Source organism: Scaptodrosophila lebanonensis, unplaced genomic scaffold, assembly GCF_003285725.1.
Source record: "Scaptodrosophila lebanonensis strain 11010-0011.00,11010-0021.00 unplaced genomic scaffold, SlebRS2 tig00000072-arrow-pilon, whole genome shotgun sequence".
Classification (NCBI taxonomy): domain Eukaryota; kingdom Metazoa; phylum Arthropoda; class Insecta; order Diptera; family Drosophilidae; genus Scaptodrosophila; species Scaptodrosophila lebanonensis.
The window spans coordinates 5915871-5943110 of NW_022060558.1; the positions used below are offsets into that span (position 1 = coordinate 5915871).

Consider the following 27240-nt stretch of genomic DNA (forward strand, 5'->3'; position numbering starts at 1 on the left):
GCAACCGATTACGATTGATTAAGCATTCCGTCCTTGATCGAGCTTCAGTCTAACGTTGTTTTTGAAAATTTATAATTTTGAAAATATAAAAATACACCCCATTTCCAAAGTAAAACTGAAAACTCTCCAGCCAGTGGAGAAGTCACAATTATATTGATCCAGATATGGCCGAACCCTGTGCGCTTTATACAGAAAACAGGATAAATCCTATACAGTGTTATCTGGGTCATAGCAGATTAGAACCTCCTTATATTTCATTGATGCCAAAAAGGTAGGTTCACAGAAGAAATTCAGCACCCATAAGCGTCTGCCTCTCTTTTTCGTTTCCTTTTTCATTTAAGTGGTCCTTTACCGGGAGCTGTTGGCTTGCATACTGGCTTTCATGGCTTGAATTTTTTAATTAAATTTTGCTTTCAATATCGATATGGCCCTATCGTTACACATCCTTAATGTCAACTATATGTGTTTCTAAAAAATTTGCAAGTAGATTTGTTATAGCCTGTACCCAAAGGGTGAAAAGCTATACTAGTTTTCTTTTTGTTTAATTTATAAATGGAGATAAATAAGATTTAATATAGATTTAGATTTAAAGTAAGGTTATTCTAATTTCATAAAAGAGTTGCATGAAATTATTCCTTCGTGAAGCGACGTGAAAATTCATACTTAATTATTATATTCAAGCAAAATTTAAACTTAATAAGCGAATGGTTGATTAAAATATGTTATAGAAAGTTGAAGCACTACACAATGCTAAATAAAGGACGATTTCTGTATTTCAAAGTACACAAACTAATCATAAGATATTGCACCATTGATTGTTCTTGTTTCCGCAGCTCCGCAGACAGACTCCAAGAACTGTCATACCTCGTTTCGAATTACGCCAGGACATGAAATATTCGACTCCGGAATGAGCAAGAACATTAGATTCACCTTCTGCAGATAATTGAAACTATCTATAAATGTATAACTACAATAATTTGGATATGCGATATCTAGATCTGGGAAATCTTTCGGCTTATCACTGGCTGTGCCTGGTACGTTCCCTGCTTGATCCTGCACCATCAGCTAGCTCTGGTTACCGAAGAGCGCTAGGTCAATAAGCATACTAGCTGACACAACGACTGCTTAAGAACACACCAAAACTAACTAGTCGAGCCCCTTTCCGATGCCCGTCCAATCCGCCGACTTAAAGGTGTCAACCGACTGATCTATTAGCTGCGGAAATAATTAATATTCGTTCTATGACATTGCAATTTTTAACTTTGTTAAGTGTCGTTCAAATGTAAGTGCCAGATGCTCTGTTATGGCCTATAACTGCAGGCGAATACTTTTATGTACAAGTTATTTGGGTACCGATAATATAGTAAATTTTCATAGAACATTCAGGAGGAAATAAGTATAGTAAACGTAGTAGAAAGTTAATTTTTTAAAAACTGCTGTCGATCACCAATATTTCCCTAAACGACACCTGGCTGCCAGGGTCTTTCCCAGATACCAGTTTTTTGGCCGTGATGTTCGGATAAGGAATTGACTTTACAGCAAAACATAATTATGCAATCGGCTTTACTGGCGTCAACCACTTTTCTTAATTTTTAACATTAGTTTTTTTCATTAATTTATTCCTAATTAAAAAATCTCCAATCAGTATCCGATTCCTATATCTTAGTGCATGTTTTAGGTAGTTTATTTTCAATTTGATCCGCTTAAGAGGTGTATTGTTTGATTAAATAGATTCTCCTTAGGTGTTGAAACAATATCTCGATTGCACAGATTAAGGATATTTATGTAATTTTATATTTAAAGTTAGCCTCTGCAAGATTTGTTTGTTTTTATTGTTTTGCTTGGAGAACAATGCGCATCCTGGCAGTCACATAGAATTTTTTAACAACTCAAATAAATAAATATATAAATAAATACATATAAATACATATATACTTTTATTGCATAAGGAGATTGGACTTTCTTTTTAAACACCATAGTTACTGGCATAGCAGTGACAATTCTTGCAGGGCCCAGACATGGTGCGCAGGATCCAATCGCGGTAATAGTAAACATATGCATGGGAGTCTGGGAAGCCAACGGCGCACGGATATCCCCAGTTTACAAGTCCGTAGAGATAACCATTTGCCACCAATGGGCCGCCGGAATCCCCATGACATGCACCTTGTCCTTCGTGTGTCAGCGTACACATATGCCCCACGCCGTTGCGAATATCACCGCCCATTTCCTCCTGACACACTGTGTAATTCACATACGTTAGAGAGGCCTGCTGCAGCACATCGGGAGTGTCTCCCATATATTCCGTGGATCCCCAGCCAGTGAGCAGAACCTTTGTATTGTTGGCCAGTGGCTCTGTTGGCAACGCTATGGGTTTAGTGTAATCGTTCCACACAATCGAGTCGTTAAGGCGTATTACGGCAATGTCGTTGTTATAATCTGGGCTGTTGTAGTTGCAGTGCACCCAATACTCCTCCACAAAATATTTTGCATCCGGCTGCTGCCACCTTACAGTGCCTGTGGCCACGCGAAGGTATATGGGGTTGTACCCGTAGACGCAATGAGCCGCCGTCACAACATGGCGCTCGCCAACAATGGCGCCACCGCACATGTGCTCGTTATACATGGACTGCAGCGAGATCTGGTAAGGTGCCTGACCAAGAGGCGTATCGAAGCCGTTTACAACGCGATTGTCCAATTTTTTATTGGCCAAAGATGCTGGGTCGGACAGCTTTGCACGTTGCGCGGCACTGAGTTCAACGCGGAGTATTGCGTCGCTGAGGCCACAGCCCAGGAGCAGGAAGGCAGTCACGAACCGAAACAACATTCTAACATGCCAATCGGAACCTATTAAACGTCTTTATGGATCGTGATTTCGCTTTTATACCCGATTTTTTTTACTGTAAATCTTATTTTTTGGTGTATATCTAGCTGTTGATATCTAGCTCATAAACTGGCAGACACTTATCGGCAATAGGTTTGCAATCAAGCAATTAATATGACCATTGGATAAATATTTGAAACTTTGAATCATGTGAGGTGTACATTGTAAACCATGACTGCGGAAATTGGCTGATTACATCAATGATAGAGTAGAGTGAGTTTCTTTTCTTAAATACAGTACGGGTACAATGGGGGTATAATGTCATATTTCTATAGACCCATTCGCTTCTACTGTAATAAATCTGCAATAGAAGAAACAAGGGTAGAACCTAAAGTCGGGTGTCCCGACTTTGATATACTCTGTAATTATGTGTAGAATAATTATAGAAATTATACAAATTGAAAACAAATTTTAACAATTTTCTGGAGCCTGGCATAGCTCAATGAGCTAGCAGAAATGTCACAATTGTGGTTCCGTTCCTTTGAGTAGGTACACGGTTCGAATCACGCCGCAACCATCATTACAAGAAGAACGTGATTACAAAAATGTATATAATGTAAATATATATTTATACCCTGTACCCAAAAGGTAACACGTAAAAGGAGGAGTGTGAGACCCTACAAAGTAGTTATATTTTGGTTCATTAAGACAAGACGAGTCGATATAGCCATCTGTCTATATAAGCGTCAGGATCTTAGCAAATAGAATTAACTAGAATTAATAAAATTAAAAATAAATGTCATCTACATACTGTCGTACTGTTTCAAAAGATTACATATATTTGTGACAAGATGTTTGTGTAAATGTGCAATACAGAGTTGTGTATAACCTTTAGAGTGTCTAAGCTTGGCATATCTTTATCTATATACGATATACAACTTTTGGTTTCGACTGGCTGCCTGGTTAAGGTGAGCATTAAATACCGGGTTTGGGAAATACAATCCGAAAAATATTATGTACATTTAAAACAAGTAGAGAAGCTAAAGTCGGGTATCCCGACTTTGACTACTTGGTCTTATGTACATATATGGCTATAACTTCCTCTTAAATCGGCCTATCATGATGAAACTTGGCATTTGGACTTATAATAACTAAATGGAGGTATTTGCCAAGTTTAAATTCCAATAATTAGGGGAGTTACGATGTGCGGAGGATGGGGGGGAGAGAGGGAAATTCCAAAATACACATTTTCTGCGTATTCTGCGTAAATTTGATGTCTCTAGGTCTAATAGTCTCCGAGATATAGGCGATTGTACGAATGGAAAATCTGGAAAACCCCTATAGAGGTTAAGTGGGGGGGAAAATGAAAAAAATAAAACAAACTTGCACAGCGTACACACATAAGGCATCATTGTGCAAAATTTTAGCTATTATACTTGTAGTCTCTGACATCCAGGTAATTAAATGAATTAAATTAATTAATTTATTTAAATAACTAAATTAAATATAAAATATTATGCGTGTTTGTGTACTTGTACATATGTATGTATGTGTGCATTGGGACTGGTTTATATGGCTATAACTTTCTTTCCGATAATTCTATTATAATGAAACTTGGTATACGGATATATAATCACTAACCTAATGTGACTACCAAATTAAATTTAATTCAAAATTCCAAGAATTACGGGAGTTACAGAAAATAGGGGGGGAGTGGGGAGGTGGATCAGAAAAAATGAACAAACTCGTCCTTTCTCGGACTTATTAGAACCTGGATACCAAGTTTGGTTATTCTAGCTCTTATACTTTCTGAGATCCTTGCGTTCATACAGATGGACGGACGGACGGACGGAGAGACGGACATGGCTATATCGACTCGTCTTCTCAATCTGATCAAGAATATATATACTTTGTGGGGTCTGCCACTCCTCCTTCTGCCTGTTACATACATTCGCACAAAACTAGTACACCCTTTCACCCTTTGGGTACAGGGTATAAAAAATGTCAAAATTATAAAACTTGATCTTAAATAAAGAATAAAGATTAAAAAAAAAAACAAGATAGAACGCTACAGTCGAGCAAGCCCGACAATAAAATACCCTGTACTCTCCACAAAAAAGAATAATTGAAAAAAAAATTAAATAATTGAATTAAATATAAAATATTCAACACATGCATACATACACTGCCGCTCAACTGAATAGGTTCAACGATTCTCAAAAGTTCAAATGGTTATATCTTTTCAACCAAATCGTCGATTTTGAACAAATAAAATTTTGTAGGAAGAATAGTTTATTGTTAATAAAACAGCAAAGTTTGGGGCTTAAAGCAAATTGTTTCCAATATTTTTTGAAAATTTTTCAAAAACATAACATTAAATGACTTAGTTGAATAGGTTCAGTAACTTAAAAACTAAAAAAGTAAATAATAAACGCGTTTTTCATGGCTTTAGTAACATAAAAATAAACTAATTACGAGTAAATTAGTATTTAGTACAACCATCTTTGGTTGTAATATCTTCAAAGATTCGATCTCTTAAGGACATATAATAATTTTCTAGGACTGTAATCGATATAGTAGCGCAGGATTTTTGTATGGCGTCAATTAGGCTCTCAGTGTCGTTAAATTGTCGCCCGCCTTCGTATACTTTTCGAGACAACAATCCCCAAGCGTTTTCGATAGTGTTTAGGTCAGGTGAATATGGCGATCACTCGAGCAACTCAACATTTTGGTCCTTGATTCACTGTTTTACCACTTTTGCGGTATGAATGGGACCGTCCTCTTATTGATACAACCATGGAATCGGTCCAAAAATATTACAAAAATGTGGAAATGCCTTTTGGATCACAGTTTTGTACACTTTTGCATTCATTTTTGTTGACACAAACTGAAGCTCACACGTCTCATAGTACGAAATCGCACCCCACACCATTACGCCGCCTATATAGTACAACTGTGATTTCGACTCAAAACACATTCTTCCTTTCATAAGTCGTGATAGTAGAAGTTATATCCATCCGGTACTTCCAGGCTGAATTTTTTTCTATCGTTAAAACTACCTTCTACCATTGATTATCCCAGGACATGTGCTTTCTGTCAAATCGTATGCGTGTCGCCTCACGTGTGTCATTGAGAGGTGGTTTTCTTTTTATTATACCCTGTACCCGTAGGGTAAAAAGGGTATATTAGGTTTGTGCAAAGTATGTAACATACAGAAGGAAGCATCTCCGACCCCATTTCAAATGCTACCTAAACCATTTTTTGGAATAAGCTTCGATAAATAGCTATTGAATCCCTCAAGCGCGCTTGTTGTCCTTGTGTTTTCGCGATAAACAGAAAATCCAAAAATGATCAATTCAGAATGGAAACAATATTGCGCTAATAGAGCGTATTGTATTTGAAAATGTGTAATATATCATACAATATTATACACAAAAAATGTTTTGAATTTATTCTGTTGCAGCTACAAATATGATTTCATCACTAAACTAAAAGGAAAATAAGTAGGAGTAACCAATACTATGTTATGTTAATTTATATATTTTAAACTGAGTAGTTAAAGTATTGCCCCATATTGCTTGGCTAGGGCTTCCTGAGATGCAAGTTTCGAAGCTAAAAAGTACGGTTTTGCCATAGTTTTACCGCTGGTCACTTTCAATGATAGTCGAGTTCTGGCCCTTCTTATACCCTGTACCCGTAGGGTAAAAAGGGTATAATAGGTTTGTGCAAAGTATGTAACATACAGAAGGAAGCATCTCCGACCCCATAAAGTATATATATTCTGAATCAGTATGACGAGAGAAATCGATCTAGACATGTCCGTCCGTCTGTCCGTCTGGATGAACGCGAGGATCTCAGAAACTATAAAGGCAGCATTCTTTGAACCTACTTATGACTTTAACTTTCTTCAGAATTGACCACTCATGGTGAAACTTATCTTACGGACACATAATCACTACGTATTGCGGGGGAGTGGGGTGGGTGCATCGAAAAAAACTCAAACTTATACTTTCTTGGTCTTAGGAGAATCTAGATACCAAGTTTGGTTGTTCTAGCTTTTGTACTTTCTGGTATCCTTGCGTTCATACGGACGGACGGACAGACAGATATGGCTATATTGATTCGTCTTGTCATCCTGATCAATAATATATATACTTGTACTTTATGGTGTGTGTCACGACTCCTTCTCCCTGTTACATACATTCGTACAAAACTAGTATACCCTTTTACTCTTTGGGGACAGGGTAAAAAAAGACCGTGTAAAAACAGAATTCGGTAATAAGTATCTGTGTGCAAAATTTGGTGTCGATAGCTCTTTTAGTCTCAGAGATCTGTTTATAGGAACGGAGATATGGAAAAATCACTAATTACGAATGCTTAGAAAAGACAGGAAAGAACGCTATAGTCGGACAAGCCCGACAGTGAAATACCCTATACCCGAATTAAAAGCGTCTGGATATTAGAAGAGTCTTTATACCATACACGGACATGGACATATATATTCGTCTCGTCAGGTTGATTAAGAATGTATACACTTCATGGAGCTGGAGGTGCTTCTTTTTCCCAGGGACAAACCTTGCACATACCTAATATACCCATTTTCCTCTTTGGATACAGGGTATAAAAACTCGCATTGCTTACACATACTCGTATGAGGCATCTGTGTACTACATTTTGTCTCTGGCTCTCATAGTATCTGGGATCAAACAGACGGATCTTCCAAATACAGGGTATAAAATGGAAGATATTTGTCTAATAATCGTGACAATGCTATAATAGAAGTTTCCATTAGGCAATTGCTAAATGTTTTTTCTCCCACTTGATAGTCCGACTTTGAAATTTGTAACTTTCGGCCAGCCCTAAGATGGATACCTTTTATCATAACCCGGGGAACCCCAGCTTGTTAGTCATCGGAGGTGACACTTACAGTTCACCACTTATTACAGCGACCTGTGTGATATCTCACAGAATGGCCAGCGGAACCGAGCAAACCCCACTCATTATTGATGAGGGATCTATCAAGAAGCGGCTCTCACTTCCCTCACTCCCCTCACTCACTCCCCTCACTCACTATACAATGTTATTTTCGTGCTTTACGATCGTAAGCATGATGTAGGCACATAGCTTGCGCGACTTATGTGGAAAAGCCCAGTCACAGGAGCACGTTTCCCTGCCAAAGTCTAACCGATACGCAATGCAAGTTAAATTTGGATATTTTATATAAATGGAATACTGCATGCTAGCACTGCAAGACGCCAAACTAAATGACCAGCAATGAAATTACGGATCATTGAGTCGTGTTATGGTGGAATCCAAATAAACTAACTGGGCAATCGCATAAAGTAATTGTATTTGGTTTTGCCCAGCGCCTATCAGGTGGAATATTTCCAAGTCACTGGTCAATATTTTATTTATACGATATGATAAAAGCTGGCCGGTAAACACGCTTAATTGAAGGTCTAATAATGCAGCGATAAGTTAACACTTGGATAAGCGATACGTTTTTTATAAACAATTGGCGAATATGAATAATTTTATTATCAAGCTTCATGAGTAGGTGTGTACTAATTCTCAACGATCCCAGAATAAGATCTGATAATTAGTATTCGAATTAATGCTGCTGGGAGTTTGTGTAAATCAAAGATTTTTCATTGAATCTGTAACTTATTTACTTTAGTTTGGTTATGAAAATACCTTATCCTAATGTCTGGACAATAACCATAAAAGTTGTCCCCTCCATTGTCATCGTCGGCACCACGACGTCGTCGTTACTTAATGTTGATAAGCGCCGGCCGAGCTATAATTTTTAATTTAGTGCCAGTGCTTGTTTAGTAACACTTCGAAGAACTATGAGAGTTGTGGTGAAATCAGCAATGCCGTGGTTGCTTCTGCTCGGCTTTCTTTGTGCCGCCACGGCGCTGCGCATGCATGGAGAGCCATATCCCGCTTCGATCTTTGCAAAGGCGCGAGGATCGGCTGTGTTAACAAAAAAATATGAGGAACCACAAGGACGCATTGTGGGCGGCAATGTGGTAGCCGAAGGCGAAACACCCTGGATTGTGTCCATACAGAACAGATATGGCTATCACATATGCGGAGGCGCCATCATAGACAAGCAATGGATTCTGACTGCAGGCAGCTGTGTCGCTGGTCTGCGCTCAACCAGCCTGTTTGTGAACACTGGCACCATAAACTGGCAAAATCTGACGAGCCCCGGATATTTCGTGGATCAGATACATCTGCACTGCAACTTCGACCGTCCACTCTATCACAACGACATTGCGCTGCTGCGACTAAGTGGGGAGGGCATTGAGTTTAACGACCAGACTGACAAGATTGCTGTGGCCGAGATCGATGAGCTGGAGGAGGGCGAGAATTTGCGCTTTGTCGGCTGGGGAAGTCAGAGCAGTGGCAGTAGCCTGCAGGATTACCTGTATAAGGCGGAGGGCACTTACCTTCCATACGAGGAGTGCCGCAGTGCATTGGGAAATACCGATGACGTTGACCTGGGTCATGTCTGCGTGCAGTTGCAGGTCGGCAAGGGGACGTGCAATGGCGACACGGGCGGTCCGTTGCTCAATAGTAAGGGGGAGCTCGTAGGCGTCAGTAATTGGGGCGTGCCCTGTGGATTGGGCGCTCCCGACGTTTATGCGCGAGCTGCTTTCTACAACGACTGGATACGCACGACCATCAATGGCTGCGGGTAAAACTGACCGAATTTAACCCGATGCTGGAAGACCCTTGAATCTTGATTTAACATTTTACAATGCGAGTACATAGATGTATTGAATAAAATATATTTTGAGCAAATATAGAGAGTCATGTTTAACAAAATCACTTAGTAACGAGAGCATTTAGTCAACAGAGTAAACGGGGGATGTACAGACGATTCTAAGTATTCAAATTTTCTGCTTTCTGAACCGAAAGCAATTTGCAAAAAACATTTTTCGACAAATAGGTTTCCATATAAATATCCTATTATTCCTAAAGGAAATAGGAAATTGCTGTGTGAAGTACTTTATAAAAATATTTATACATTTGTTCCTGGGGAGACTCAAGTTCTTCATATTTGTAATGGGTCTTTCATCGAAACCCTACCCTGTACTTGGTCGACTTTTAACCTATCAATCATCAACGCTTGTGTTGCCAGGGATTCCAGCCCAGTGATCTGGAACCAAGAAACGTGTTACCTTCTTTGTGGAAAGTGACTGCTGGAAGCACTACTGATATCTTGCCACCAGTTTTAATGGCAATTTTTTTTCATACCCTTGCTGGCAATTAGTTTAAGGCAGGCTAGAGGTGCCGTGAATCTCGAATTGAAACACAAGTTCGGCAATAACTTGCTTTGCTTTGAGGGATCTCTTCTTTTGTCATTTTCCCAAGTCCTACGAACTAGGATGATAGGCTTTAAATTCTGTTTTATTTAAAACTTAGTTTTGTGCAAATTTCTAAATGGGGATTTCTTTAGTTAATGCCGGCATCACTAACTTTGGACGCCAGCATTCCATCGGTCAAGTGGATCCTAAGTAGATCCATAATGGCTATTTTCTATTTCCTTAGCTACCTATAGTTTATTGTTTCTTTTGATACTTATATCCCCACCTTGCCGCAAATTACCAACTGCCCCTGGTACGTGCGCGGTTCGACCCTTCACCGAGACCTAAACCTGTTCACCGTAGAGGAGCAGATTGGAAGGCATACAAGCAGATACAGTGACAGGCTTCTGAGTCACCGCAGTTTGCTTGCAAGAGGACTCCTTCCTGCTAGACCTTTTCGAAGACTGAAACGATTAGGTTTTTTCAAAACACTTAGATAAGCATAAGCCACCACTAACTTATTAATTCTCGCGCGGAAGTGCTCGAGGTTGGGCTATTTTATATTTGTAAATATGTATTGTTAAGGTGCTAATCTGAATGCACGGCTTCAATGCTTTGATTAAACAGAAAAAAAAAAAATTTTCCCCACCATATATGATTACCTAAAACATTTTTGCTTGTTCCCGTCTTTCAAGGCATCCTATTTCTTTGTTTCACAAAAAAGGTTTCCTCATTTTATTGCTTAGCCATCGAAGTAGCAGGCAACATATGTTTTTAATATTCAAAGCTTACACTATCGATCTTATGACAGATATATTGTTTGATGCCAACTACAAGTATAACTAAATTAACCAACTACTATAAAATGTATAAAACTGAATAATATAGAAGATTCAAAGCTGTGTGAGCGCTTTGTATGTTGTAGAATATTTTTGAATGAATTTCAGTATACGGAATTATAGCTGTTCGTAAATAGAGGACTGGTGACATGGAATGTTAGATAGTTAGGAAAGTATATTAGGTTTGATGGAACGACTGGCCACGAATGATGTGATGTGACTCGTTTACTTGCCTTGTTAGACAAGCGAAGATAAATTGTAGTCGTATTAAACAAGGAAGTTGCTAAGACTTGATAGTATATTGGTTGTGTTCGATTCATGTGAAGGTATTAAGTAAGAGTCGTGCAGTTCAATAATTTATTTTTCTATTAATCATTGATCGTAAACAAATGTTTTTCCAGCAATAATTGATTTATGTAGAACTATATTGGCTGGAATATAATCGATAGCATGTTTTTAGATATCAAGTGCCCAGTTATGGGATTTTTATGGCTGGCCATATTTTGAGTTTTTGATTACGAGTCATCAATATCCAACGATATCGGTTTATCACAACTTAGCTGCGAGCAATTAGTCGTTGCTTGATTCAGTTTCAATTTGCAAGAGGCAGCAGCATGTTGAATCAAATCGGAGTCGTAATCTTGCTCCTTGTCGGAGCCCAAGCTGCGTTGCGACATCATGCGCTGCCCACCACCAGCGGCGCCAATTCACGCATCATTGGAGGTGAGGTGATCGCCAAGGGCGCTGCTCCCTATCAAGTGTCCATGCAGAACATCTACGGCAACCACATGTGCGGCGGAGTCATAATACACGATCAGTATGTGCTGACAGCGGCGAGCTGCGTGGCTGGACTGCGGAAAGCCAACATTAAAGTGGTAATGAGCACCAACGAGTGGGCTGGTGAAGCATACCAATATATGGTCGATGACATAATCCCTCACTGCAACTTTGACAAGCCACTTTATCACAATGACATTGCCCTGATCAAGTTAAGCACGCTTGTGGCGTACGATGATGTCACACAGAACATAACCATAGCCAGTCTAGACGATCTGCAGGATGGTGAGAAGCTGAAGCTGACGGGCTGGGGCAACGAAGATGTAAACGGTAACGCCGCGTGGGAGCTAAAGTCCATCGACCTCACCTATGTTGCGCCCGAGAAGTGTCGTAATACATACCAAAATAGCGAGGACCTAGACATTGGTCATTTGTGTGCGGTGGGCAGTGTGGGTGCGGGTGCCTGTTATGGAGACACAGGCGGTCCCTTAGTGGACTCGCAAGGCCGACTGGTTGGCATTGCCAACTGGGGCGTGCCTTGTGGCTACGGATTCCCCGATGTTTTCGCACGCATCAGCTACTACCACGACTGGATAATATCCACGATCAATGGCTGTTCTATTTACTGATTATCAAATGGCCTTAGTTCAGCAACAGAAACTCGAAGATGCTGAAACTGATGCATAGGAAGAATACTATATAGTCAATGCAACAAAACGGTTTATAAGGTTTATGAAACGACTGCAAAGCAGTTTCAAAAGGGAAACGATAAAAATCGGTAACAATAGGAAATCACACACATTTTTCCTTAAACTATTTTCCAGTTAATTGAATTTTATTACAAATATATAATAAGATCACATTTTCTAAGCATTTTCTAATATGTTGTACATAGTACTTATAATGGCGCTTATATTATTTGTATCACTTATTCATTGACTGGAATTTTTTTAGAAAAGAAAAGGTAAGTTGTTTACGATTGGCTGAAGTGGTGCTCAAACAATTTGGGGATTTATTAAGTGATTTGTGTACAAATACACAATACAGGTGTGTGTACCTGCGAGACAGTCTAAAGTTCTAAAGTGTTATTTACGCTAAGCATGAGTAAGCTGCCTATCAGTCTGTCTACTTGCTGACTGGTTCAGTGAGTTCTTGTTAACACGCGCACTAATCGGAGCTATTGGCTATGGAAATGGGGCTTATCAGAGCTTCCGAAAACTTGCCACGCTTATCTTAACAATATTCAAAGAAACGTACGGGGCCTGATAATGGAAATTTGCACACTGCCGTGGAAGGGGTATAAAAGCAATATCGGCCCCAATTTGCGGCCAAACACAAGCTACGAACGGAGTTGGAGCAACGTAAACGTGCTATACAAATTTCATTGTTAAAAGTTTTCGTTAAAGATGAGAAATTCACTTTTACCCGGTCTGTTGATGCTACTGGTTTTCGGAAGCTGTGCCGCTCGGGATCTAGGATTAAAGCAACTTCGTCACAGGATGGGCTTACAGCCCGAGACTCGCATCATTGGCGGATCAAGTGCACCGGAAGGCTGGGCACCCTATCAGGTGTCTATTATGAATACATTTGGGGAGCATGTGTGTGGTGGAAGCATAATCAGCGAGCACTGGATCCTGACTGCAGCCCACTGTCTGGAGTGGCCCATAAAGTATCTAAAGATAGTGACGGGGACCAATGATTGGACCAAGCCAGGTGCAGAGTACTTGGTCGATGAGGCAAAGAAGCATTGTCTGCACGACAAGCCAATGTATCACAATGACATTGCGCTAATCCACACAGCCACGCCCATTGTTTTTGATGAGCGCACACAGCCGGCGAAGTTGGCCAGCAACAGAAAGGCCCTCAAAGCTGGCGACAAACTCACGCTGAGCGGATGGGGCAGCATTAAGACCTGGGGCCGCTATGAAACGGAGCTGCAAAAGGTCGAATTGAACTACATGGAACACTCCACATGTGAGGGAAAGGTAAAAAATGCCTCCTGGCTTGGTGAGGGACACATTTGCACGAACACCGAGCAGGGCCAGGGCTCCTGTCATGGTGACTCCGGCGGTCCGCTTGTCGATGACCAACAAACTCTTGTGGGCATAGTTAATTGGGGCGAGGCCTGTGCCGTTGGTTATCCGGACGTATTTGCGAGCGTGGCGTATTATCAGGACTGGATACGCGAAATGCAAACAACAGAAGGCATTGCCTGTTGAGAGCTGCGTGGATTGAAAGCCAATTGAACAAATGCCAAAACGAACAAACACTCGATTATGCCATAAAAACATTATAAACGTATTGCTTACAGTAATATAAAATACATTCCTAATTTATATGCCTATACTCGTACATACGCAAAAGTTTATTAGGCAGAAGTTTTTATTTTACGAGAAATTAAGAAGCCGCTAATGCGTTTTAGTTTCTTTCCCACATTATTGTTATTTGCTTTTAATTTAGCTATAAATTGAGTTTCATCCTAATAAGGTAGGTGTTTAGTGCTTCTTTTTAACCTTAAATTCGCTGATAAGGTTATTTTCCCCAAGTCAACAAATATGTATGTATGTGAGATCCACATATTAGCCAAAAATACGAAGTTCAGATTTGCGCTAAATATGTATCTGCAAATTAGATTCGCAAGTCAAATGCCGCAAATGCTGACCCGACGTTTACAGTTAACGCTTTGGTTAACACTTCAGGCATTCGCTGCCGTAATTCCCGCTTGCCGCTGCTGCGACCCGCTGCTGATACATCGAAATTAACCAAACCCCGCGAGTTCTTCATAACTACAGCACCGAGTCCACCTAGTTACAAGTGCCGGTAGAGACAATACTATTGCTATTAGTTCATGTGCTAATAGAAACAACAAACAATCACTGTCCCTAGTTTATGTGCTAGGAGCAACAGTAATCTAATTTACACAGAGTAATATTTAGTTTTATAAACCAATGCAGGATTAGTAAATGCAAAGGAATTGATGAGTCCATATTTACAACGGAAATTTGAACATACGGCTATGTACATACATATGGGCTTATGTACTGATATTTGTATAATTATACTCTGTACATGAGTACGCGAGCTGAAAAATGTAACAAGGAGGAGGAGGAGGCGTGGCAGACCCCACAAAGTATATCCTTGATCAGCATGACAAGACGAGTCGATCTAGCTCTGTCTGTCCGTCTGCCCGTCCGTATGAACAACTGGATCTCAGAGACTATAAGAGCTAGGGACATTAGATTTTCCCTCCCCCCTCTCCCCTGAAATAAGTGATTTTCCATAACTCCGTATTTCTTGGAATTTTTGCATTGAAATTCGGACAATACGTCCAGTTAGTGATTATGCATCTGTATGTTAAGTTTCATAATGATATGCCAATTTAACAGGAAGTTATAGCCATATATGTGTGTATGACCAAGCATTGCCCGCAGCTGTTGTTGTTGTTGCTGTTACATACACACGAATACACACATACACGCATAATTACTCTACACATACATATGTACAGAGTGTTTACAATTTAAACAAAAAAAAAAAAACGATTTCAAACTATTAGCAGGCACTGAAAAGGAAAAAATAATTGCGTATTCTTCTACAACTTAATATTCAATATATAATGTATTGTAATTGTATTGTTCTTTTTGGAGACGGTGTCAGCGGTCGCGCGCCGCGCCAGTCAAGAGAAAGAGGCACTTCATTACGAACCATTTCAGATTCTTTTCTCTTTCTATATCTACTACTTCATTCTTACGGTAATTCCTTGTGTTTAATGTTGACTATATTTTCGTAGCAGCATTTCCTTGATTACCCGTATGTCTCAGCATAGTGTCGTATTAAAATTCGTTTGATTCGTTTAATTCGTTTAACTAGGTACCGGTTTATTTGTTGTTTCAAGGTAGCAGATATTGTCACAGTTATACGTGTATTGTCCTATAAAAGTTAATTTGAAATTGGGTTTAATTAGGTATTGGTAATCTGTCACAGTATATTGCATTCGTATAAAAGTTAATTTGTAAAAAAAAGTATTTCTTAAAGTATTCTCATATTATTACTGGTAGATTGATTGATTGATTGATATATTGTTTCTATATAGTGTTTCCTTGGCTGACACCGACTCCAAAAATAACAATAATTGTATCTACATTATATATTGAATATTAAGTTGTAGAAGAATACGCAATTACTTTTTACTTTTTAGTGCCTGTGAATAGTTTGAAATCGGTTTTTTATAGCCTGTACCCAAAGGGTGAAAGGCTATACTAGTTTTGTGCGCACGTATGTAACACGCAGAAGGAGGCGTGGCAGACCCCACAAAGTGTATATATTCTTGATCAGGATGAGAAGACGAGTCGATATATATGTCCGTCCGTCCGTCTGTCCGCCTGTCTGTCCGTTTGTCCGTCTGTCTGTCCGTATGAACGCAAGGATCTCAGAAAGTATAAGAGCTAGAATAACCAAACTTGGTTTCCATATTCTCCTAAGACCGAGAAAGTACGAGTTTGAGTTTTTTTTCGATGCACCCCCCCACTCCCCCGCAATTCATGTTTTTTCTTATAACTTCCGTAATTCTCGGAATTTTGAAATCAAAGTTATAGCCATAAGTAAAATCGCTGCTCATGCGCTGCTCATGCGCTGCTCATGCGCTGCTCATGCGCTGCTCATGCGCTGCCTGCAGCTCTGTCGGCAGCGCTGCCCGCAGCTGTTGTTGTTGTTGCTGCTTTTGTTCAACTTAGTGCTGCATACATACACGCATAGGTACGTGATGTAAATGTATGCTGTTAAAACTGAACATAAACATGTATTCTAATTTAATTTTTTTTTTTTTCATTTTTTTTAATAATTTAATTTTTTTTAAAATTTTTTTTTTTTAATTTTTCTTTTCTGTGGATAGTACAGGCTATTTTACTGTCGGGCTTGCTCGACTGTAGCGTCCTATCTTCTTTTGTTTAAATTGTTGTTTATTTTTGGATTTTTAGTGAATGTGAAGTACACTAACTAATGTGTATGAATATGGGTAGACCTAATAAACGTGTTTCTCATATGAGACAGCGCCGCTTAAATGAAGAAAAAGAAGTCATGGAGACTCCTTTTAAATACAAAAGGAATCATTTAAATCGGTTTACACTGTCTAAAGTTCTGAGGTAACAATGAACAATACAGTCGAATTGAGAACGTCCTCGTTTGCAGAACCTAACCAAACTCTCATCAAAGTACCCTTAAAGTACATCCTTTCCAATAAAAAAAGAATCATAGAAATCGGTTATCGTGATATAAAGTTATTCGTTCATTTGCCTTGCACATACTAAATACAAATTTAAGACTTATGCTGTTTTCTCATGGATGCCATTGTCAGAACTGGACTAAATTTATATGGGACCATTCTGGAAGCACCAGCTTTCAAATGGTATAAGAACCATTAAAAACAGTTCACCCAGTCGAGTGTACCGAGGTAACAAACAAAAATACAGACAAATTGATAGCCTCCTCTTTTTTGAAATCGGTTTTAAAGTCGGGACACCCGGCTTTAGCTTCCTTACTTGTTCTAAATAATTTTCCTTTTTTGTGGAGAGTACAGGGTATTTTACTGTCGGGCTTGCTCGACTGTAGCGTTCCATCTTGTTTCATTTTCAAACCGTGTTAAAAACGTGTAACAAACCTTGTAAATTCAAAATTAGGTGTAATCTAATTATAAGCCGTTTTTGTGCTAAACATTTTTTTATATAAGGTGCTAATCTGAATGCATGGCTTCAATGCTTTGATTAAACAGAAATACTGTGTACCCGTAGGGTAGAAAGGGTATATTAGGATTGAGCAAAGTATATAACAGGCAGAAGGAAGCATCTTCGATCTGATAAAGTAAATATACAAAGTGTTTTCCAAAGCAAACAGGACTTATTGAATCTAGCGCCCCCTGGTGGCCCTATCTATATGTCGACTGGTGCGTTAGAATCTGCTATCTTTATCGATTGTCCAGTGATTCATGACATTTCATTGATTGGAAGGGAAGTTATTGCGTTTTAATGTCAGTATAGTTTGTGTTATCGGTGCGAAAATGAGCTTCGAACAAAGAGCCAACATTAAATTTTGTTTTAAAATTGGTAAAACTTTTACCTAAACGTTTCAATTGATGGAACAAGTTTATGGCGATGATTGCCTACCCCGTAGCAGAGTGCACGAGTGGTTTCAACGTTTTCAAAGTGGTCGTAAGGACTTAAATGACGATCAACATGTGGGCCAATCAAAATTCGTGATCACCGAAAATTCCATCGAAACCGTGCGTGAATTCATCAAAAATCAGCCGAAATCATCAATGACATTGATGGAAATGGAAATGAACATCTCCAAAACATCGATTTATTGCATTTTGAACGAACATTTGGGCTAACGAAAGGTGGGTGCACGGTTTGTTCCGCAAAAATTGACTGACGACCAAAAATTGCTCTCATCGATCGACGCTTGTGACAGATTATTTGACCAAAAAGAGATTAAGACATGTCTGTCCGACAGCTTAGAATAACTTACTTCTCCTTATTTAGACACAATCAACGTAATACACGCTTCTCACCCTACCGGTAGCTTAAATTAATATTGTTATGAATTTAAAACCATGAAATTGAAATTAAAATCTCGCGTGAAGTATTACTTTCTGTTGCTCGATTCTAATTTGAAAATACTCCAATACAATGTCCGTTGAGTTACTTTTGTAATTTCTAATTTCATATGCCAGCATATCGAATTGATTAGGTGTAACTTTTTATGAGAGCATTTCGCTGGTATTTAAATTTCAGTTATAAGAAATAGCTGGCGAATCAATCGAATTTCGTAATGTTGAAATGCAGCGCTAGGATCGCTATTTGGCTGTTGCTGTTTCTGCAAATACAGGGCCATCTGTCGAAGGGGCGGCATAGAATCAATCGAAGGACCTGGCACCACAGGGCGGATAATCGACCGCATATGCGAACCCACAAGGAACGGCCACGTCACATTCAAGCCCGCGATGGTCCACAAGATAGTGTTGCGAACAATCAAATGGCGACATACCAAGTCTCCATAATGAAGAGAAACCACAAGCATATGTGCAGTGGTGTGATTGTCTCCGAAGAGTGGATTGTGAGCACTGCAACCTGTCTACAGAGTGACGAGCCGCATCGCTTAAAAGTAGTTACAGGCATTCGCGACCTGTCCAAAGTTGGATCAGGACGTGTCTACCACATCGACTACGTGCTGCTCCATCCGCACTATGACATACCAAAGCGATCGAATGACATCGGCCTGGCGCACGTGAAAATCCCTATTCATTTGTCTGCTAGCGTAAGTTCCATTGATTGCAATGCAGAGGTGATACCAAGAGATGCGCAATTACAACTTACCGGTTGGGGCTGGAGAAAGGAAGAAAAGAATATAATGAAAACTATTTCCGTTAATTGGATAGGTTTTGAGGAATGCAAAGCAGCGTATCGTGGCAAGACGAGAAACCCCGTGGATATAAGTCATATATGCATAAAAATACCACAGGACAATGACTTTTGTAACCACGAAATGGGCCAACCCATTGTGTTTGATAACAAATTGATTGGTCTCTCAGCGTTTGGACCGGGCTGCTCCAATGGCGAGCCTTACGTCTTCACACGGATGGCTTTCTTTTTTGATTTCATACGCACAAAAATGGCTGGCTGTTCAAAATGCAAAGCCATAAAAGGTTTTTCTGCCAACTTTTTCGAATTGTAACATCTTGTTCATTTTAAATAAATATTTTGACACAACTCATTTTACTGCACTGAGCTTACAGTAAAGTGCACATCAATCAGTATACTTTTTTTAGATCGATCATAAAGCGTACAGTTAGAATCTACAGGACGATTGCCAGAGAAAAAACAATTCACGCCCATTACGAGAATAGAATAGAATGCTACTTAACCAGAGAACGGAGGCTCAATAGGGACATGTTGATAATCTGAATTTTGCTATATTTCACCTCTCCGCACGATTTTCGAATGTTCAGCATATCAGCGTGATTTGAAGCATGACGATCGGTAAAATTGAAATAGGCTACGTGGTGTGCATAACTAAATGTGTTAACTTTAAAGAGTTTAACTGAAACAAAAAAATAAAAAGATAACACAAGAACTCATTCATCCAGATGGACGGATGCCTGACCCAATACTACTGCCCTTTCACCCTTCGGGTACATGGTATAAAAAAAAAAACGCAATGAATGCTTGGAAAAAGTAAAACTGATGTCAGCGTTTAATCTTTGTTTAATCTTTATGGAAATGAACTGAAAATGAAACGAAAACAACTTATGCACCTATAAATTCTATTCACACTTAAATAACAACTTGCGAGCTTCGTACACGGCGCAGTGCGAACTCGCTAACTAACTAAGTTTGGACAATCATGGAAGATATTCAGAACTGATTTGGCGGAAGGTAGTGGTTGCCGATTTGGTTGCTATGGCTGTTTTCACTGAAGCCCCCTTGTGAGGACTCGATGAGGCCCTGTTGCTGGTGATGATGATGCTGCTGCTGCTGCTCCTCTTCTTCATCTTCGACAGGGTCAAGGGAGCCCACCACGGAGGTTATTGGAGCTACACCCTCATCGGTAATGGTCGATGTTCCCCCCAAAGTATCATACTGCGACTGGATCTGGCGTTGCGCATTGGCCGCTTCTTCTGGCGTACGGTATTTGATGAAGAAGACCTCCGGCTTGTTAATGTGCTGAGGTGTCTCTGCAATGGCATCCTGTAGATCAGCCGCAGTTGTTTTCTTGGCCAAGACATAGACTACAGTCTTCTCTTGCTTCAGCGTTTTGGCCAGATTGAGAGCAGCAGCCCGATTTGTCTGAGCGGGCGTCTTCACGAACAGCACGTTGTAGTGATTGCGGGGCTGTTGCGCCAACTGGGCCAGCTCATCCTGCACCTCGTCGTCCGACTCCTCGGGTGCCGAGTGTATGAAGAAGTTCTTCGTCACGATAGGCTTTTTGGCTATTTTCACGCGTGGACGGGCACGACGGTGCTGCTGGAGTGGTGCCGTCTGGAACGTGGCGGGAAATCCGGCAGGCATTGGATAGGCACCATTAGCAGGTGCAACAGGTGCCAGGGGGCGGCTGCCGTGGGACTGGTACTGACCAGCGGGCGGAAGATAGGGGAGTGGCGGCAGCACTGGATGTTGGGAGGATACAGAGGAGGAATGCTGCTGTTGCAGTTGTTGCAGCTGTTGGTTAAGCAAGTGTGCCACTATTGGAGCCTGGGGCTGCGGCTGGGGAGGTGCCTGCTGCTGCACGCGGTAGTTATAGCCAGATTGCGGTTGCGTGAGGCTGATGTCGGCGCGGGCCAGCGACAGGGCAGCCACAAGAACTGTCTGTAAAAGAAGATGTGGCTTGCTGTGAACACAAGTTCAATGTCGATTGACAAAATTAAATACTAGGTCGTTAAAATATTGTCCTTTCGCTTTCACTGAGTTTTGGTTGTTTCCGTTTCTATTGCCTATTTTCTTGGTATTTTTTTTAAATGATTTGGCGAGTGTTAATAACTCATTTTGATATTTCCCCTTAATAAAATAAAAATTATTTAAATTTGCATTGAATTTCACTGCTAGGATGGAAAGGTCGTTCCGGGAAAAACTAATATTTACGACTCAAATAAATAAAATAACACAAAGCCCGAGTTGCGTTGAGCTGTGGATCTCTAGTCTCGACATTTCTATTGATCCCACATAGTCACTATTCACTAGTCCCGCACTTTGCCATTTCGTATCCCAGTGAGGTAATCCGCGAACGTACCACAAATATCTTCATGCTGCTGCTCGGTTGTCTTAGTTGAGTTTCGGGTGCGGCTTTACGCGTACTTGCTACTGTAGCTCTCTATGTCAAATGGTCAAGTGATGATGCCCTCAGCTCCGGCTCCACTTTTTATATGGCGCGAGCTAGCGGGCTGCTGAAGGCATAGCCAAACATATTGTGTAGCAACAACAAGTTTACAATTGGGAATTAATAAAAACAACAGCAGCAGAGCCAGACGCAGCCGCAGACGCCGTGGCAGCAGCAGCAACAGCAGCAGCCACAACAACAAAAGGTTACAACAGCTTTGGGCCAATAAATTAGTTATGCATGGCAGCTTCGGCGTCGGGCCAAGAGTCGGATCTTGAAAGACAAATGTTGACTGTTGGGTGGCAAGTGGGCTTTTGTTACACCTCGGACTTGTCGCGACAGCATTTGCATTCGCCAACAAAAGTCGGGCGAGTGGAAAAACAATTAAATGCTTTGCCATACTCGGATGTATTCACATTTATGTGTCATATCCAACAATGCATTCGTCTTGCTAAAATTAATTTTGATAAAAATGCACAAGCATTAGCATACGTTACTGCTCGAAAATGAATTTGACAATCATATTTCAGTCATTGGGCATTATTGTATTTGATTTAATTAAACATATGTATATAGATTTTAAATAACTTGTTGACTCTGGTGTCGCAAGACAAAAGAAGTGTGAAGTGTATACCGAAGTGGACAACAATTCGTCACAAAAGAAGGGCCACTTTTCGCATATACATGTACTACGAGTATTGCGAATACTATACTATACATATGTATATACAAACTCGAAGCTGTCTGGTTTTGCATCCATCAGACGCAAATCGGTCGAATGGCGAAGATAAAGATAAAAAGGTAAGCAAAATACAACGAGGCTTCAATAGATTTATATGCACTTTTGTCTCAATAATGCAATCTATTGTCCATAACTTGAACTATAAAATCTAATGGAGCATCATTGATTGAATAAGACGAGTTCGGGCCTGGGCCTTAGTTTACTCGTCCGCGTATGTATGTAGGTTCGCATTGTAAACCCATCCATGTATATGTATGTGTGTCATGTGTTACCTCAAGGTCGAGGGTGTTTTCTTATGCTGATATGTCCGTCGTTGGGCGTAAATATAGCGCGATATATATTGCACACATTATACGTAAAAAGCGCCAAATTGATCGACCTATACAAAAAGTGAATGGTGAGCGAGTGTGATGAATGTTGGTTATCAAGCTCATCCAATCAGTTCACATTTGGCGCAGATAACTGGGCAATCAGCGGCTAAGCCCGATGCCGACGGAAATGAGTTGTCATAATAGGCGAACCTAATCAGACGGGCACCTATGTAAATGCACACATTTGTTGTTGTAATTTTTGGAGCACATTTAGATTGCGAGCCCAATTCAATTTCTCTTTCAAGCCATTTATCTCAATATGGTAATAAAAGCTAATAATAATGAGCGGTAGAAAGGCTAATCGGAAGTATAGCTTAAATGTTACAATCTTAAACAGTTGGTTATGTAAATGAGCCCAAAATTGTATAAAATGATAGTTTTAATACTACCTGTTTATCGGGCACGCTCTCGCCATTCATTTAAGCCAACATTTTGGGCTCTTGAATTCTTGAATCGAGCGGCTGCTACTTTAAAATGCCGTATCCTCCCACAAAAAAAGAACAAAATTTCTTTACATTCATTATTTATTTGTTAATATATTTGATTAAAAAGAACTGGTCAGCACGATAAAACGAGTCGATCTGTATCCACATGCAGAGCAATTTTATTGCAAACCATACATATTTTTTATAAAACTGCCATAGGACCGATTGCTACAAACATCATTCTTAGTATTTAACGTTACTTATCGGAACTTATCTTGGTATCTTTGAATTTCATATAGCCTCTCGGATATTCCGAGGGCTTAAAATTTAGCTCTCAACAAGAGAGAACGCTACAGTCGAGCAAGCCCGACAGTGTAATACCCTGTACCCATGTAAACTTCCGTCACTGAGTTATATGCGCCCATAGCAGCAGCAAAAAGAGGAAGAAGAAGAGCGAACTTGTTGCTGCAGTTTGGGGAGGTTGTACTGGCGAGAATTTGTTTTGCTAATAACTTTTCTTAGAATTGACCGAATTGAATAAAATTTTATACAACAGTAGACAATTATATATTAATTATGTGTGCAAAGTTTGGTTTAGGTAGCATTTGAAATGTGGACGGTATTGACGAAATTCTGTAGCGGGGGAAGGGGGGAAAAATTCGAAAAAATAAAATAAACTCGTCCTTACTCGGACCTAGGAGAATCTGGATGCCAACTTTGGTTATTCTAGCTTTTATAGTTTCTGAGATCCTCGCGTTCATCCAGACGGACGGACAGACGGACAGACGGACGGACAGACGGACGGACATGTCTAGATCGATTTCTCTCGTCATGCTGATCAAGAATATATATACTTTATGGGGTCGGAGATGCTTCCTTCTGTATGTTACATACTTTGCACAAACCTAATATACCCTTTTTACCCTACGGGTACAGGGTATAAAAACAATTTGTGGAACAATGTTTTAATAAAATGGGTGCCGCGACTTCAAAGTTTTACACGTATTAGATTAGATTTGTGTAAAAGAATCTGTTTGCTCTTTCCCCATTATGGGGAAAGATAAGACAATGGGAAAAGAATACCAGATGTGAAGTTCCTTGATCTTCTTTGCAAACTATTTGAAAGAGAAGGTCGCTCTGTTAATAATTCTGGCTAAAACACCTTTTAAGATGAGATTTTAAGATTCCAGGTATGATGGCCACATCTAATGCTGTAGAATTCAATAATTACTATTGAGTACTGCACTATAAAAACAAGAGAGAACGCTACAGTCGAGCAAGCCCGACAGTGTAATACCCTGTACCCAGGTAAACTTCCGTCACTGAGTTATATGCGCCCATAGCAGCAGCAAAAAGAGGAAGAAGAAGAGCGAACTTGTTGCTGCAGTTTGGGGAGGTTGTACTGGCGAGAATTTGTTTCGCTAATAACTTTTCTTAGAATTGACCGAATTGAATAAAATTTTGAACACCAGTAGACAATTATATATGAATTGTGTGTGCAAAGTTTGGTTTAGGTAGCATTTGAAATGTGGACGCTATTGACGAAATTCTGTAGAGGGGGAAGGGGGGGAAAATTAAAAAAAAAAAAATAAACTCGTCCTTACTCGGATCTAGGAGAATCTGGATGCCAACTTTGGTTATTCTAGCTTTTATAGTTTCTGAGATCCTCGCGTTCATCCAGACGGACGGACAGACGGACGGACATGTCTAGATCGATTTCTCTCGTCATGCTGATCAAGAATATATATACTTTATGGGGTCGGAGATGCTTCCTTCTGTATGTTACATACTTTGCACAAACCTAATATACCCTTTTTACCCTACGGGTACAGGGTATAATTATAACAAGAGAGAACGTTGCAGTTGAGCAAGCCCGACAGTGTAATACCCTGTACCCAGGTAAACTTCCGTCACTGAGTTATATGCGCCCATAGCAGCAGCAAAAAGAGGAAGAAGAAGAGCGAACTTGTTGCTGCAGTTTGGTGAGGTTGACTGGCGAGAATTTGTTTCGCTAATAACTTTTCTTCTTTCCGTCTGTCTGTCCGTCTGTCTGTCTGTATGAACGCAAGGATCTCCGAAAGTATAAGAGCTAGACTAACCAAACTTGGTAAACAGATTTTCCTGAGCCCGAGAAAGGACAAGTTTGTTCATTTTTCTGATCCAACCCCCCACTCCCCCCTATTAACGATTTTCTATAACTCCCGTAATTCTTGGAATTTTAAACTAAAATTTGGTAGTCACATTAGGTTAGTAATTATATATCCGTATACCAAGTTTCATTATGATAGAATGATCGGAAAGAAAGTTATAGCCATATAACCAGGCCCAATGCACACATACATACATATGTGCAAGTACACAAACACGCATAAGGCACGATTCTGATGTAAATGTATGTATGCATGCATGGAATATTTTATATTTAATTTAGTTAATTAATTTAATTAAATTAAATAATTAATTTAATTACTTTTTTGTGGGGTGGTACAGGGTATTTAAGAGTTGAGCCTGCTCGACTTTTGTTTTCTTCTATCTTTTATTGCTATATTTTTTCATCTTCACTTCTTTTTTGATAGGTCTAATAACATATCTGACAACTCTCTGCTGTGAATCGGGGCATAGCTGGCCGTTCGGCAAATAAAATTTTCCCACCGTGTCGGATTCGTTATTAGATATTTGTCATTTTTATAGGCTTTTTATAGCCTGTACCCAAAGGGTGAAAGGCTATAGTGGTTTTGTGCGAATGTATGTAACACACAGAAGGAGGCGTGGCAGACCCCACAAAGTATATATATTCTTGATCAGGGTGACAAGCCGAGTCGATATAGCCATGTCCGTCTGTCCGTCCGTCCGTGTGTATGAGCGCAAGGATCTCAGAAGGTACAAGAGCTAGAATAACCAAACTCGGTATCCAGATTCCCATAAGCCCTAGGCAGGTCAAGTTTATTTTTTTATTCTGATACACCCCCACTCCCCCACAATTCGTGTTTTTTACATAACTCCCGTAGTTCTTGGAATTTCGAACAAAAATTAGATAGCTACATCCCGTTATTATGTGTCTGTATGCCAAGTTTCATCATGATAGGTCAATTTTGAAGAAAGTTATAGCCATAAATAAAATCGGTGCCCATGCTCTGCTTGTAGCGCTGCCCGCAGCTGTTGTTGTTGTTGGTGCTGTTTGGGTTCAACTTTGTGCTGCATACATACACGCATAAAAACACAATTTAATTAAATAATTTCATTAATATACTTTTTTTTAATGATTTAAAAAATTTTATTTTTTCATTTTTTCCTTTTTGGTGGGAGGTACAGGTATCTAAGAGTTGAGCTTGCTCCACTTTAGCATTCTTTTCTTGTTTATTTCTTTAGTATTATTTTGTTTAAGTTCTCTATTGTATTGTTTTTTTTATGTACAGAGATTGCATTGTTTGTCGATGAAAAATAAATAAATATTTACAGTTATCTTACGTGCTAAAAATATTGCCCCAGCAAGACCTTTTTATGAGTGCGGTCAGAAATTCCCGCAGTTAGCTGAAAAGATACATTTTGTACATAGATGCACAAACGTAGATGCGAAGATAAATATTTTAATTTGGAATCAAAAAGTACTCCAAGGTCTTCAACTATTAATATACCTTAACTGCCGAGTTTATCGATTTCGATACAGTGACAATAGTTGCAAATACTTGTATTAAATAATGAATATTCATTTCGCGACCGGCGAGTGATGCAGCTCCATTTGCAGTTTGACTCCAATACAGTTAGCACATAAAAACTCTTCTGGCTCTAAACCATACCCGCTCTCGCAATAGTCAAGGGCACTTATCTAATGGGTATCATTTAGCTACCCAACTTCCTGGAGAAAACTAGTCCGGGAATAGACTCTAAGCAAAGCGATTTCACCGAAAATGCGTCTTGTTATATTTATCAAGAATATGCATAAATACTACGTCTACTTATAAAGAGCCTGGAGACCGCTCCGTTTGGTTGTTACAAAAACTGAACAATTTCAAAATACCTTGTTCGTACTCGGTTACAGAGTATATTTTCAAAACGTTACCAAACGTGTTACCAGCGTTATA

At 39.8% G+C, this 27240-nt stretch overlaps 6 protein-coding genes across 6 annotated transcripts; 4 read left to right on the plus strand and 2 right to left on the minus strand.

The window, feature by feature from the left end:
- Positions 1–1914: 1914 nt before the first annotated feature.
- Positions 1915–2824, minus strand: LOC115625469 (chymotrypsin-2). The gene has a single exon (XM_030520518.1). The coding sequence runs from the start codon at positions 2822–2824 to the stop codon at positions 1967–1969; it is 858 nt and encodes a 285-aa protein (XP_030376378.1). The 3' UTR covers positions 1915–1966.
- Positions 2825–8682: 5858 nt separating this feature from the next.
- Positions 8683–9639, plus strand: LOC115625189 (chymotrypsin-2). The gene has a single exon (XM_030520155.1). It carries the CDS (start codon positions 8695–8697, stop codon positions 9526–9528), a length of 834 nt encoding a protein of 277 aa, XP_030376015.1. The 5' UTR covers positions 8683–8694; the 3' UTR covers positions 9529–9639.
- A 1951-nt stretch (positions 9640–11590) lies between these two features.
- On the plus strand, positions 11591–12615 carry LOC115625470 (chymotrypsin-2). The gene has a single exon (XM_030520519.1). The coding sequence runs from the start codon at positions 11591–11593 to the stop codon at positions 12380–12382; it is 792 nt and encodes a 263-aa protein (XP_030376379.1). The 3' UTR covers positions 12383–12615.
- Positions 12616–13159: 544 nt separating this feature from the next.
- LOC115625471 (chymotrypsin-1) lies at positions 13160–14089 on the plus strand. The gene has a single exon (XM_030520520.1). The coding sequence runs from the start codon at positions 13160–13162 to the stop codon at positions 13970–13972; it is 813 nt and encodes a 270-aa protein (XP_030376380.1). The 3' UTR covers positions 13973–14089.
- A 4497-nt stretch (positions 14090–18586) lies between these two features.
- LOC115625514 (chymotrypsin-2-like) lies at positions 18587–19516 on the plus strand. Its single transcript, XM_030520579.1, has one exon. It carries the CDS (start codon positions 18708–18710, stop codon positions 19479–19481), a length of 774 nt encoding a protein of 257 aa, XP_030376439.1. The 5' UTR covers positions 18587–18707; the 3' UTR covers positions 19482–19516.
- A 645-nt stretch (positions 19517–20161) lies between these two features.
- LOC115625472 lies at positions 20162–21548 on the minus strand. Its single transcript, XM_030520521.1, has 2 exons — positions 21534–21548; positions 20162–21112 (listed from the first exon to the last, which is right to left on the minus strand). Exons 1-2 carry the CDS (start codon positions 21546–21548, stop codon positions 20162–20164), a joined length of 966 nt encoding a protein of 321 aa, XP_030376381.1.
- Positions 21549–27240: the final 5692 nt, after the last annotated feature.

What these genes read in the sequence shown, in the direction of transcription:
- LOC115625469 (XM_030520518.1), bottom strand. Translation starts at nt 2,824, where the DNA reads ATGTTGTTTCGGTTCGTGACTGCCTTCCTGCTCCTGGGCTGTGGCCTC.
- LOC115625470 (XM_030520519.1), top strand. Translation starts at nt 11,591, where the DNA reads ATGTTGAATCAAATCGGAGTCGTAATCTTGCTCCTTGTCGGAGCCCAA.
- LOC115625514 (XM_030520579.1), top strand. Translation starts at nt 18,708, where the DNA reads ATGCGAACCCACAAGGAACGGCCACGTCACATTCAAGCCCGCGATGGT.
- LOC115625471 (XM_030520520.1), top strand. Translation starts at nt 13,160, where the DNA reads ATGAGAAATTCACTTTTACCCGGTCTGTTGATGCTACTGGTTTTCGGA.
- LOC115625189 (XM_030520155.1), top strand. Translation starts at nt 8,695, where the DNA reads ATGCCGTGGTTGCTTCTGCTCGGCTTTCTTTGTGCCGCCACGGCGCTG.